Genomic DNA, 13988 nt, shown 5'->3' with positions numbered 1-13988 from the left:
CTTAGGTTTTTAAGAAGAGTCTTTTTAACTATCTTTTTAAAGAATTGTTTTAATTTATTTTGACTAAGGCAGACCAACAGGGCTACCTACTTGAATCGTGTTTACTTCTGTCTTCACTGTGCATTTTGCTTCTTATCAATGTTCCAATATGCCTTGAAAAGGAAGGTGAAAAGTGAGTTAGCCCCACATGAGACGCTTGGTAAATGTGTGCTCAGGCAGCATTGCACCATAGTAAAGAATGAAAAATGTTTCATAATCACAACAATTTCATTTGTTTTGTTATAATTAAAGTCCGGTACATTTCTCTGTGTAGTTTTGCACAACTCTGTTAATGAACTACTTGCATACGGTACACTCTGTTTCTCAGTCCTGGACCTTCAACTGATAAATACACATGATCAGGCAAAAGGTGACTTCTTCCAGAACATAAAATTCTATACAGTGATGAGAAGGAACACTGAACCATTCTTCTCATGTTCAGAAGCTGAAATATATTAATTCCTATTATGTTCACCCTAGGAAGCATAGCACCAAGACTGGGCTAAAAGTAAATATTTTCTACCAGAACATGACAAAACTGTATCTGACAAGTTGAACTCTGGAGGGAGTTTTCGGATAATTCAGTGAGAGCATGTGGGTGCATGGAATTCTCTGCTCATTCCTTTACTGAATGCTCAAATATTCCCTCGCCCCCCCCCCCAAAAAAAAAATTCACCAGATTTTCTCATATTTCCTCTTTGCCTAAGGACCAAATTACACATGATGCTCAGTAGCATGAAATTTCCCCTTCTGGGACTTTATCCTTCCTGCCACTCCAGCCCAATCCAGTTGTAGAAGGGATTCTTAGCCCTTTGATAGTTTTCCTAAAGAAAATTTGCCTCTTCTCAGCCTGCTTCCCAGCCCCTACCAGAATAAAACACATTTCTCCTTTGCAGAGGCGCTTCATGGGTTTGTTTGCTTGTTTTAGGGGGAAAGTCCTGGAGCGGTAAAGGTTAAAATCCCTTCCCCATATTGGTTTTTCACTCTAAATTGCACTCTTCACAGCTGCATTTGGTTGTCGTTGTTTTTTAAAGGAAGCATCCTACAATTAATACTCATCCCCAACTTCTCCTGATTTTAGCTGATTTATGGCCTTGCACGAACAATAATTTGACGCCATCGCGAAAGGTATGGGGGCCAGGCCCCCTCTGCTCCACTTGTAATTTGAGCGCTGGAGCACATGCAGAAAGATCGTGTGTCAGTCCCCAGCCAGGTACACGGGATGGCCTTGACATACTGCTGTCACTCAGAGCAGCTAATTGTGGCTTCAGAGACATCAGGGATGTGACACAGTATAGGGCCATTTGTTTTTTGTTTGGCTTTAAACAAATCTGCTCAACTGGCCAGAGCATGGGGTCGATATTAAGAGGAAGAAGTAGGAGGTATATCTATCTACTCTATCTATCTATCTATCTATCTATCTATCTATCTATCTATCTATCATCTATTTATCTATCTATCTATCTATCTATCTATCTCTATCTATCTATCTATCTATCTATCTATCTATCTATCTATCTATCATCTATCTATCTATCTATCTATCTATCTATCTATCATCTATCTATCTATCATCTATCTATCTATCTATCATCATCTATCTATCATCTATCTATCATCTATCTATCTATCTATCTATCTATCTATCTATCTATCTATCTATCTATCTATCATCTATCTCTATCATCTATCTATCTATCTATCTATCTATCTATCTATCTATCTATCTATCATCTATCATCTATCATCTATCTATCATCTGTCTATCATCTATCTATCTATCTATCTATCTATCTATCTATCTATCTATCTATCTATCATCCATCATCTATCATCTATCTATCATGTTTTTCTCCAGCTTTTCTCCAGATAATACAGGGCACCCGCCACCTTTATGAAACTGTGACACACAGTGATGCTGTGAGTTGGTTGGGCTGAGAGACAGCAAGTGCCCATGACTTCACAGTGAATTTCATGGCTGAGCAGAGATGTTGAGCAACATCTCCCCGGCCTGAGTGGAACACTCTATCCACCATGCCACACCTGCTCTTGGTCAAGGAGGAGGTAGGAGATAGGAGAGATCAAGACAACACAGGAAGAGAAAAGCCAGAAGGTAGAAGAAGGGGCAAAAAACAGGGGTGGGGGAAGGGATAAATGCTGCAATAGGATAATGGCAGGTGGGAAAAACAAGGCACATGCGTAGAGTGTAGGGACCTATTTTGTTTAGAGCAAAGGGATCTCAAGCAGCTGGAGTGTTTTATCTGCCTTTGGGCATTTGAGACCTTACAGTTCATGTTTCCAAGCTGTTCTTGGCAGTCCTAAAGGAATGGCAATTCTTCACTGTAAATTAAATAATAATAATAATAACAATATTGTCACAAAATATACAGTCAGAAACTGGTGCTTTAAGAAAAGACAGCTAGCAAAATGGAGTTTGTTACCAGAAACATGACTCTTCTTTTCAAAGATATGTATTTGTTCCACAAACTAGAAAACAGGGAATAAAATCTTCACATAACTGTGATCTAGTTCGCGTGTTTCATTATGGGGGAAGCACTACTGGGAAAGTTAATACAAAATGTGGAATAAGGTCACTTTTAAAGACAAAGATTTGACAACTCAGCCATAAAATCTGAATAAGTCACCTAATTCTGGGCATAAGTTACAGACAGTGCTTTATGATTTCAAGAATTGTTTTATTCTTGGAAGCAAATTATTTTAGCCAAAGGGTAGTTGAGTAGCCATGTAAAATTGCACACATGTACATACACTTAAAGCAAGCACAATTCATTTCATAGTGTCTTTTTACATGGATTTATTGATTTGGATTTATTTTATTCTTTCTAAATTAGTATTAGTTGAATTTAATATCCTGCCTTTGGTCCTCCCAAATTGCAGAATAATGAATGAATTAAAGAGCAAAAGCAGTAAAAAGCTGGTGTTTGCAAATTATTCAAATAGCGCACTGCACTAATAAATGATACTGGAGTTTATTTTTTTTACCCACTATACGGGCAGAATGGACCCATTGTGAATATTTGCTATGGAACAGCTCTTGTTATATGTCCTATAAATCATTTCTGCTTCAAGAATATGTAAAAATATTAGAAACAAGTCTGTTTAGGGAAATGAAGTAATGGAAGTCAATGCAGGAGGTCAGAAGAGAGATAATCCAGAGAGTATGGGGAAATCCTCAGAGACCACTCTGTGCATCTGTTAGAGATGCATACAGGTCTATAGATCCTCCCTCCCCAGTCCTTGTACTGTTCTCGGAATACTCAGAATATGTTTGCACCAGCTGTTTTTCATATAAAGAGACCAAAGGGTCATCAGGGAAAATACACATACAAAGGACATTAAGGGGGCAATGCAATGTATAAGTGTTTGTGTGCTAATCTTAGGAGTCTCTATGGCAAGCTGGGTGTAAAGTGATTACTTGGTGCTGCAGAACAAGAGACAAAGATGTAATGGGTGTGTTAGAAATATGATGGAATGGACAAAATAAGTGGGATATGATTATATGTAGATACAAAGTCTGTAGAAGGATAGGGAAGGGTATATTGGAGGGAGTTTCAAATGTCAAAGGAGTGCATACAGTCCAATAAACCAGATAAATTGAGAAGAACAAATTCTTCAGCAGAACTGTGATGGTTAGAAACAACAGGTCTGAAAAAGAGAACTGGGAATGCATTACTATTCTCCTGATGTTGAGGAGGAGGAGAAGAAGAAGAAGAAGGGGAGGAGGAGTAGTAGTTTGGATTTGATATCCTGCTTTATCACTACCCTAAGGTGTCTCAAAGCTGCTAACAAACTTATTTCCCTTCCTCCCCCGCAACAAACACTCTGTGAGGTGAGTGAGGCTGAGAGACTTCAGAGAAGTGTGACTAGCCCAAGGTCACCCAGCAGCTGCATGTGGAGGAGCGGAGACGCGAACCCGGTTCACCAGATTACAAGTCCACCGCTCTTAACCACTACACCACACTGGCTCTCACTGAGAGCAAGTTGCAAATGGGGGGGGGGGGGAGATCAGGGAGGCAAGCCAAAGGAGAAAGTATTGCATTAGTGGGTGACATAAACTATCCTCAAAGGCCTGCGCCTTTGAAAGTTTGGCCACCGAACCAACTAGAGGGGAAGTGACTCTGGACTTAGTCCCAGAACCTGACAAGAGATGCAGATATTGTTGAACTGGCGCTATCAAATTCAGCATATTTCTAAGTGAAAGGAAGCCAATGGCCCAGGAAGCCAATGAAGAGCCATATTTAATTTCAAAAGAAGTAACTTTTTTTTAAAGGGGGGGTGGAGCGGGAGAAGAGGATTAATTAAAAGGAAGTTGAAAGGGAGAGTCAACAGCGTCAAATCTCCCTGGGAAGCTTAGAGGTTCAAACCACAATAATAGTTGCCCAGCTAGAATGTACACCACAGATTAGGAAAAGCATGAACAGGATCAAGAGGAGGCTAGCATGGTAAGCAAGCAGAGTCAAGTCAGTTATAAAAGACAAAAGGGCTGCCTTTAAAGAATAAAAATATTGCCCAAATGAGGAAAAATAAAATAAAAAAGGAGTACAGACTCTGGTAGAGCAATGTAAGTTTTAGTGATGGAAAAATTACTTGAGGAGGTGCTTGCAACTTTTGAGCCCCTAGTTTGAGGTGAACACACACACACACAAAGCAAAGTCTCAAATTGAGGCCTGCAACTCACTGCCATCACTCTGCTACTCCTTCTGCAAGAAAAATGCCCTAACCTTGTGCAAGTAGGAGGGGATAGCAGGCAGCGGACTCCAATTTATCCAGAATATATTCTTTTCCATTGTGTATTGTGGAGTTTCTTTGTATGTGCAGAACTCTGTAGCTGGCCAGAATGAATTGGAGCAGGCTCAATACACAGATATCACAGACTGGTTGTAGAGTGTTGCAGAGAGAGGTTTGGAAGAGAGATTCTTACTCTCTTGAAGCAGAGTTAGCAAAATGGTGATTGCTACAAGCACACTTAAACTTGGTTCAATTTATAGCTACCCTCATACACCTTTAAGTCAACATTCCCCATAAAAATACTAAGACTAAATTGCAGACATTTAGCTTTGCAAATAAGTGAATGTTTCGTTTACAGAGTTTCCAAAAATTACAGCAAACAGGTCTCTTTCTGTTAGCAGTAAACTGAAGATGATTAAGTTTCCAAATGACTTGTAAGAAATGTACTTGCTTTCCTTACAAAAAGGCCCACACAATATTTGGGGTAGCAAAGATGCAGGCTGTAAAATCTCCCTTTGGGAGAAATTCAGTTCACTTGGCTTTTCTTGCAGCTGGGAGCCATATCCACATGGCTTCTTGCTTGTTTCAGGAAGCAAGAAGGGTGGTGGTGGGGAATAGGAGGAGCAAAACAAAAGACTGCAGGGAGCCTGCAAAGCGCCATGCCCACGGGCAACCTGAGCTTAGGTTAACTCTTTCACACATGCAAAATAAAAAAATTCCTTCCAGTAGCACCTTAAAGACCAACTGAGTTAGTTCTAGGTATGAGCTTTCGTGTGCATGCACACTTCTTCAGATACACAGTGTGCATGCACACGAAAGCTCATACCTAGAACTAACTCAGTTGGTCTTTAAGGTGCTACTGGAAGGAATTTTTTTATTTTGTTTTGACCATGGCAGACCAACACGGCTACCTATCTGTAACTACCTATCTGTAACTCACACATGCAAGTGCGAGTCAATGGGAGGCATTAGGCATTTTAAAAAAAGAGAGGACACACTTATTGATAAAATATACATGTACTAATTCATTTGTACAGATGCTAAATTATGGATAATGAGTTGCATCTAACAGTGCTGTTCCACTTATGCAACAGATTTCCACTTGTGCAATGGAACTTCCCCCTCCTCACTTCTGCATGCTCTCAACGTCTGCTCCAGTGGGTTGGGGTTTTTGGATGGGGCACAGGGAGAAGTCCTGTCGTGTGAGGCTGAGACTGTGACCTGTGTGACTGCTTGATGAGCTGTCCAGGTGCTAGCTGCTGATGGGAAACTTGAAGGCCCCTGTTCAAACCCTATGAAGGCGCTTTAGCTTTAAGCTAAACTAGGACTGAACACCTTCTTCTTAAACTATCTCTGTTTACAAGGGTTTGCAACTAACATTGCTTTAACCTGGGTCCAAATTAAATGACTGAGCAGTTTTTAACTGCAGGAGCTGCAAGTTAAGGATACACTTTGTTTATTTTTTCACACTCAGTATTAAGTGCTAAGATGAAATGCTCTCTTTAGATACATTTAAATACTAGCTTTTAAAAAATAAGGTTTTCTACCACTTGCCTATCTCAAAAAGGCATCTACACTGAGGTTTTTATTTAAATTTAACTGATAAATTGGTTAAAAGGTAAATGATTAATCAACCTTTTTCTTTGTTGGCTGGCTGCACTAATATCCACCCCTTGGAATGTCTCAGTAGCAGTTTGTTACTTTATTTTGTAATCCTCCTCTCCTCGGAATGTTATGCATGCTGGCAACTAGTAAAAGGACCAAGAATGTGAATGAAATAGCTCATACCAGAAAGTCCCTTTTTCTTGAGGGAGAAAAATGCGAAGACAATAGGAAGTTATTTCCAGAAATCATTCATGAAATATCAAAGGCACCACCAACAAGCTCTGTGCCCTTTTCTCTCTCATCTTCAGCATTCATTCATAAGAAGAATGATTCATGAAAGAGCTATGGTGAATGGGCAGCAGCCTCAATAGGCCCACCTATCTTGGCATATGACAATGTAAGTTAAATGAGTTCATTGAAGAGGGAGAGGGTGGGCAAGCCCATCAGGAAGTTCAACACGCCTCTCCCTTTCTGGACAAAACTAGAACAGTGCTGGCATTTCTCCCCTGGACTTCTTAAAAGCATAGCTTCTGAATATATGTAAATTAGGGGCTCTCCTCCCTACACACGTTAAAAAACAATGATCTCTCTCTCTTCCTCTCCCTCTCTCATACACCCATTACAAGTTCAGTTCAGTTCTTAGTAATAATTATAAACAAACCTTCCCTATCAATATTTACATGCACACAGTTGCCTCAAGGAAGCTCCGTCCATCAAAATGCTTTGACTTGTTAGAAACTTGTTTAAGACAAGCCTGTACAACCTGTGACCTACCGGGCCAAATGCAGTCCAGCCATGTATGGTAGCCCACCGATACTCAATAAACATCCTGCTTCTGCTTCCAGCCTGGGGCTTCAAAAGCACATCGGCTGTCAAGTACTTGGCAGACCACAGTGTTTGGTTGTTGAGCTGTTTGGCTCAGTGGTGTAGGCCTGGCTTAAAGAGCACAATAGTATTAGAAATCATGCCAAACGAATGCTGCAAATCTGAAGTTAGGTCACGTAGGGCCTTAATAGGCTAAAAGGCATCAGCCCAAGAACATAAGCAGAACTTGCTGGGTCAAGCCAAATCCTCATCTCGTTCAGCATGCTGTTATCACAGTGGCCAACCAGATGCCCATGCAAAGCCCCCAAGCAGGACCTGAGCACAAAGTAAATGGTAAATACCCGCGACGGGGTAAGCTCCCGTTGCTCGGTCCCTGCTCCTGCCAACCTAGCAGTTCGAAAGCACGTCAAAGTGCAAGTAGATAAATAGGTACCTCTCCGGCAGGAAGGTAAACGGCATTTCCGTGTGCTGCTCTGGTTTGCCAGAAGCGGCTTAGTCATGCTAGCCACATGACCTGGAAGCTGTACGCCAGCTCCCTCGGCCAATAAAGTGAGATGAGTGCCGTAACCCCAGAGTCGGTCACAACTGGACCTAATGGTCAGGGGTCCCTTTACCTTTATTCAAAGTTTTACTTCCTCCAACAATGGAGGTAGAACATAGCCATCTTGGCTAGCAGCAACTAATATCCACCAAGAAATATAATCCATTCGACTAGACATTTTGATGGAAGTTTGAGACCAACTTAACAGCACAAGGAGAAATAATAATAAATTCTGTTGTTGTTAATTTGATTTATTAGCCGTCATTCATCCTAAGATGACAGAGCAGGTCACAACAATTTAAAATACAGCGTAAGTTTTTTTAAGACCAGGGTAAAGAGGTGCATTTTCAGCATAAAAGGAGAAACTGTACAGTGAAGGTGCCAGACACACCTCTATGGGGGAGGGAATTCCACAAATTAAGGGCTGCCACAAATAATGTCCTCTCCTGGGCCTTCCCGAACTTTGTAATTTAAACTATATTTCAAAATAAAATTCCATATCAGAAAGACCTTCACACACAGGAGGGTCTGTAGCAAAGGAGGTGTATTAGTGCCACCACGCCCCTCCCCCCCAAATCACTTTACCACGTGCCTTTGTGTCACTGTGTGAGGAGAACTGGACGCTTCCCCTGCGTTTGATCTTGCTGGGACAGCGGTAGTGCATTTCCCCACACATATATGTCATCCACAGCCTTAAAGGTGAGTTTTATGCCCCACGCTGGACTTGCCCCACTGATGGGGTCAGTCTCACCAATCGCTGCACCGAGTGAAATTGTTCTTATACATTTATTTATAAAATTTATATCCTGCACAATCCTCCAAAGGAGCCCAGAGCAGCAAATGTAACTGTGGCTGTCTGTGATGGGAAGGTGTATAGGAACACATTAAATCCAATAATAATAATAATAATAATAATAATAATAATAATAATAATAATAATAATAATTTATTTGTACCCCACCCTTCTTGGCTGCAGCTGGGCTCAGAGTGGCTAACATCATATAAATAATACAATATACATAAAAACAAGCAATCAGTCAATTAAAATGCATCCCAAAATTAATTCAAATAAATTAAAATTAAAGTTAAAACTGGACAAATGACAATCCTCAGGTTAAAATTGAAAGCGGTTAATATTCGCCAGGACCAACTGTTTCCACTGACATTATAAGGACCTGTGAGCATACTGGGAAACCTCCTTCATGCTTGTTCTTATACAAAGAGAAAATGAGTCAGACTGAACCCTGACCAAAGGCCTGGAGGAACAGCTTCGTTTTGCAGGCCCTGCAGAAGGATGTCAGTTCTCACAGGGCCCTGGTCTCTTGTGAGCGAGCGTTTCACCAGGCTGGGGCCATGCCGAAAAGGCCCTGGCTCTGGTCGAGGCCAGTCTAATCTCCCTGGGGCCCAGAATCTTCAGGGTGTTGTTATTTGCAGACTGTAAGGTCCTCCATGGGGCATACCAGGCGAGGCAGTCCCATAGGTACGAGGATCCTAGGGTGTATAGGGCTTTAAAGGTTCATTCATTTGATTTAGTTTTGAGCAACATGCCCTGCTTCCCTTACTATAGAGTATGGGCTAGGATAACTTTTACTGCCCTCTTTGAGTCTTGTACAGTATAAAGGGTCACTGGACACCGTACAAAGATATCAGAAGTTGTTTCTGTCCATTCAAATCCCCCACATACCTTCACTACTGCTCTTTCATCAAATCAGTGGTCTTGGCCCCAGCAGTGGGGGTAGGTCACCAACTTTGTGGCATGTATTGCTAGGTTTCTATTACTCAGTCCTATATAAGCTACTGCCTCAACTTACAGCATCAGGCCATCAGGGATCCAAAAGGGAGGATCTCAGTGCTTTTTATACTGAGTGATAAAAGATGACGCAAAGTTAAAATACATTCCACTGTAATGACAAAGGAGGTGCTCCAGTCTTTCCCACATCTGGCAATGCAAGATAGATTCACAGGGAATAACAAAGGCTTAGCCAGAAGTTGTTGAAAACACAGATGCCATCCTGAGAGATGTATGTCAAGAAAAGACTTATGAAGAATGGTTGAGGGAGTTGGGTATTTTTAGCCTGGAAAAGAGGAGACTGAGAGGAGATATAATAGCCATCTTCAAATATCTAAATGGTTGTCGCATGGAGAATGGAGCAAGCTTGTTTTCTCCTGCTCTTGAGGGTAGGACTCGGCCCAATGGCTTCAAGTTACAAGGAAGACTAAACATCAGGAAGAACTTTCTAACAGTAAGAGCTGTTCGACAGTGGAACAATCTCCCTCAGGAGGTTGTGGATGTTTTTAAGTAGAAGCTGGATAAGTTGAAATTCTTACATTGCAGAGGGTTGGACTAATTGACCCTCAACTCTACAGTTCTGAGGAATTCTATGAAGAAGAATAGGAAGTTAACAAACTCTCTATAGAAAATGTCAGAACAGAGAAGAAACAGCAAAAAGGTGACATTTCAGGGGGCACAAACTTAGCTGAAAGAGCAGTATTATGGAGTGGGGTAGGGTGAGAGAGAATCACCTCTGCAAACTCATAATCCATGCACCTCTTGTTGAAGCACATACAAGAGTTGGAGGATCATACCTTCTATAGTGCTGTGGACTGCCCCCTTTCAAGTGTCCACAGCCCATTCTGTGATATGCAATGTGATCTTTCCTCTTCAGTAGACTATTTGTCAAGAGACTTGATCACACACTGCCTGCAGTGTTTCAGATCGTCTCCTTTCGAGCGCATGTCACTTGAAAAGGAGGCAATGGACAACAGTATGCAGAATGTGATCTTTGCCCTCTCTGTCCAAAAGGGAGGAAGGCTCTAATGGAGGGAATCATAAACATTATGGTCCTCCCACTCTCTTGGCACGTGCCTTGATAAGTGGGGAATGGACTGTGATTCTGCAGCAAGATGTGACTTTTTAAAATGGGGAGGGGGGCTTTTGTGGGGAGGAGGAATTACAGTGGTACCTCAGGTTACATATGCTTCAGGCTACAGACTCCGCTAACCCAGAAATAATACCTCAGGTTAAGAACTTTGCTTTAGGATGAGAACAGAAATCGTGCGGAGGCGGCCCCATTAGCTAAAGTGGTGCTTCAGGTTAAGGACAGACCTCCGGAACGAATTAAGTACGTAACCAGAGGTACCACTGTATTCCACACACAAAAAATTACCTCGACTTCATCTTTCATCTTAATATTATGTAGACTATTTTCACAGTAATGAATAATATTGACAACTGGGTTTTGAGGTTTTGTAAAATTGATTTGTAGTTCCTGAAAGAAGAGTCTAGAGAGGGAATTGAAACATGGCAGATGTTGGGGTGTGTGTGACTATATTCAGGATCTCACCTGCACCCTTTGGAATGTTACAGCATAAAGCTGCAGGGCTCTCCTTGTTATGCTTTAGGAGGACAAAGACAAACAATGCTTTTCTTTCATTTCTCTCCTGAATTTAGACATACTGGATTGTACAGAGAATTATGATGAAGTCCTGGACAAAGTGCAGGTTGTGAGTGCCAGGTTGCAATTTGTCTTGGCTCTTCATTTAAGTCTCATGATTGCACCTATATGATCATTTGTGGAGTGTGTGCGCACATCATTCTAATAGCCATATATTATTCTTGGATGTGCATGTGCACGCCAAGGGATGTGGCTGCAATTGATCTCTCTTTCTCAACACACAAATGGCACATGCAAATCACCTGCCTGAGGCAGCACATACTCAGAGAAGCATTTGCTCCACTCCTGATCTTACATAACTGTACTTTGCTGATTGACACAAAAGGAGTGGCACTTTCACCAGCACCTGGCTGGGCTGGGCCGCCAGGCATGCTATTAACATCTCCAGTCTGAGGATCACGTACAGGAGAGGGTTGGTGTGCCAAAAGGCAAGCAAGCTGAATGCTTCTATAGGTAGTCTTATGTGGGCACATATAAACATACAGCTTGGAGTTCCAGCTCTTGCCTGTGGGCAGAACGAGTTGTTTGGTGGCGAACGGAATTGCAAATGCCTCCAGTGTGCAAAAGGGTGGGAGGCGCATGGAAACGGCCAGCTGGAAGGGATACTTAAAGCCTTCCTCTTCTCTCTGCCTTTCATTTTCTCTTTGCAATCCTTTCTTCAGTTTCTTTTCTCGCTCCAGAACTAGGTTTCCACTTTCAGCCTGTCAGTGTTTTCTGGAACCTTCCCTTTTTCACACACCCTTTCGCTCTGTGCTCAGGAGAGTTTCTTCTCCCCTTCCCCACCTCGGCAACCCACCATACAGTGGTACCTTGGGTTAAGAACTTAATTCATTCTGGAGGTCTGTTCTTAACCTGAAACTGTTCTTAACCTGAGGTACCACTTTAGCTAATGGGGCCTCCCGCTGCTGCCACACCACCAGAGCACAATTTCTGTTCTCATCCTGAGGTAAAGTTAACCTGAGGTACTACTTCCGGGTTAGCAGAGTCTGTAACCTGAACCGTCTGTAACCTAAAGCGCCTGTAACCCGAGGTACCACTGTATACCCCGAGTCTGAACTGTATACCCCGAGTCTTGCCACTTGATTCTGCTGATTAAATGAACTGGAAGGTAGGGATTTGGTGCAGGGAGAAGAATCTTCACTGTGGCCCTGCCTAAAGCAGGGTTTCTGAAACTTGGGTCTCCAGATGTTTCCAGACTACAATTCCCATCATCCCTGGCCACTGGCCCTGCCAGCTGGGGATGATGGGAGCTGTAGTAAAAAAACAACAAAAAACAGCTGGAGACACAAGTTTTGGAAACAATTGTTTACAGTTGTTTCCGTAATTGTTACCATTTGCAATTACGGCAGCAGACAATCTCAACAAGAAGTCAAAACAATTACATAATAAAAAAGTAAAAATAAAAAAACAATGATAAAGGAGATAGCTGGGCGGGGGGGAGGCAGTACTTCTGTGAAAAAATGAGTCAGTTTAAAATGAACGACACAGTAGTCCAAATACCTGCCGGAAAAGTCTTGCCACTGTACTACAGTTGCTATCACAGAAAGAGTGAGAGGTGGGATAATTCCTCACTCTAGCCAGGAATTGTAAACCACCAAAATAAATTATTATTATTATTATTATTATTATTAATCATCCAATTTGTGTACCGCCCTTCATCCGAAGATCTTGGGGTGCTTTACATCATCATCATCATCATCATCATCATCGCTGATATATAAAATAAAATGTACCTTTTGTTTTCTCCCCATTTTTTAAACTTCCAATTCTAAGGTCCTTGTGGTGGGAACTTCTTTCATTCTCTCTTTCCTTTTTGCTTATTGTACATGCTACACAGTGGATATTGCTGGTGCTTTATAACACCAACAACAGATAACCACCAGGGTTGCCAACTTGAATAAAATATTGACCCAGGTAAGCCCTGCTTGGCATAATCAATCACACGATGCAGTGCACACACACCATTTGAATGGGAATGCTCATCAACTTTGGGGAGCCCAGCCCCCTCAAATCTTTTATTGTGGGGACTTGGCTACTTTAGATGACTCTGACTTGTTTGTCTACTAGTCAATGGAAAATAGGTTTGCCAACTGTATTGCCAAGTTGAAATGGGCCCAAGAGATGGGGTTTATTGATGGGGGACAAGGAGAGAGAATAGGCAATTCAGAAGCAAAACCCTGTATGAAATTTATCCACAGTTCTGAAAGCTTACTAACGTAACACTCATCAAAAACATTTCTGTTGTTAAAGTGCTTGGTTACTGAAATAAAAGGGGCTGATGCTGTGACAGTAGCTGTCATGGTTTAGCAGCAAAGGTGGTGCCAATGACCCTGAAAATCTCAGAGTGATTACAAAATGGAGATCTCACCATCCAATTCCGAGTGTTCCAGAACTGCCCAAGAAAAGCTGATGAAGTGGAACAGTTTCTGATGAAGTTAAGTGCTGCATTTCACAAAGATTACCCATATCAAAACATCACTGTTGCAAACTTCGAGTCAGATAGATTTAAGGGTTGTGAAGTTGGGGGAAGAACTATTATTAGGAACGTGAAAACAAAATTAATGACGCATGGACTTGCTAATACCAGAAGCTAATACACATGTGCCCCATTAAAACCAATAATGGTATGTTAGTCACAATAAATCTTCAACAAATTAATCTCAGTGGCAACTTAAACACGATTAACTTATTTTGGATTGGATTTGCTTGACTCTTTGTCAGGTAGGATACTTTTAGTCCTATTTCACAGAAAAGAACATGAGAAATAAGAACAT

General features: G+C 41.6%; 1 protein-coding gene across 9 annotated transcripts in view; it reads right to left on the bottom strand.

Annotated features, from left to right (window-relative positions):
* Window positions 1–13988, bottom strand: part of NRG1 (neuregulin 1) — a 512253-nt gene that overhangs the window by 252196 nt on the left and 246069 nt on the right. For 2 of the 9 annotated variants that reach the window (XM_081845061.1, XM_081845047.1), the window contains one exon: window positions 91–152. The exons of the other annotated variants lie outside the window; for them this stretch is intronic. In XM_081845061.1, coding sequence (XP_081701187.1) covers window positions 91–124 — 34 coding nt within the window. In that variant the 5' untranslated portion in view covers window positions 125–152. The remainder of the gene's footprint in view (window positions 1–90; window positions 153–13988) is intronic. 9 annotated transcript variants of the gene reach the window in all.

The sequence above is a fragment of the Podarcis erhardii genome (genome assembly GCF_964252035.2).
Source record: "Podarcis erhardii genome assembly, chromosome: 17".
Lineage (NCBI taxonomy): Eukaryota > Metazoa > Chordata > Lepidosauria > Squamata > Lacertidae > Podarcis > Podarcis erhardii.
Note: the sequence above shows the minus strand (reverse complement) of the source record. Positions and strands in the feature narration are given on the sequence as shown.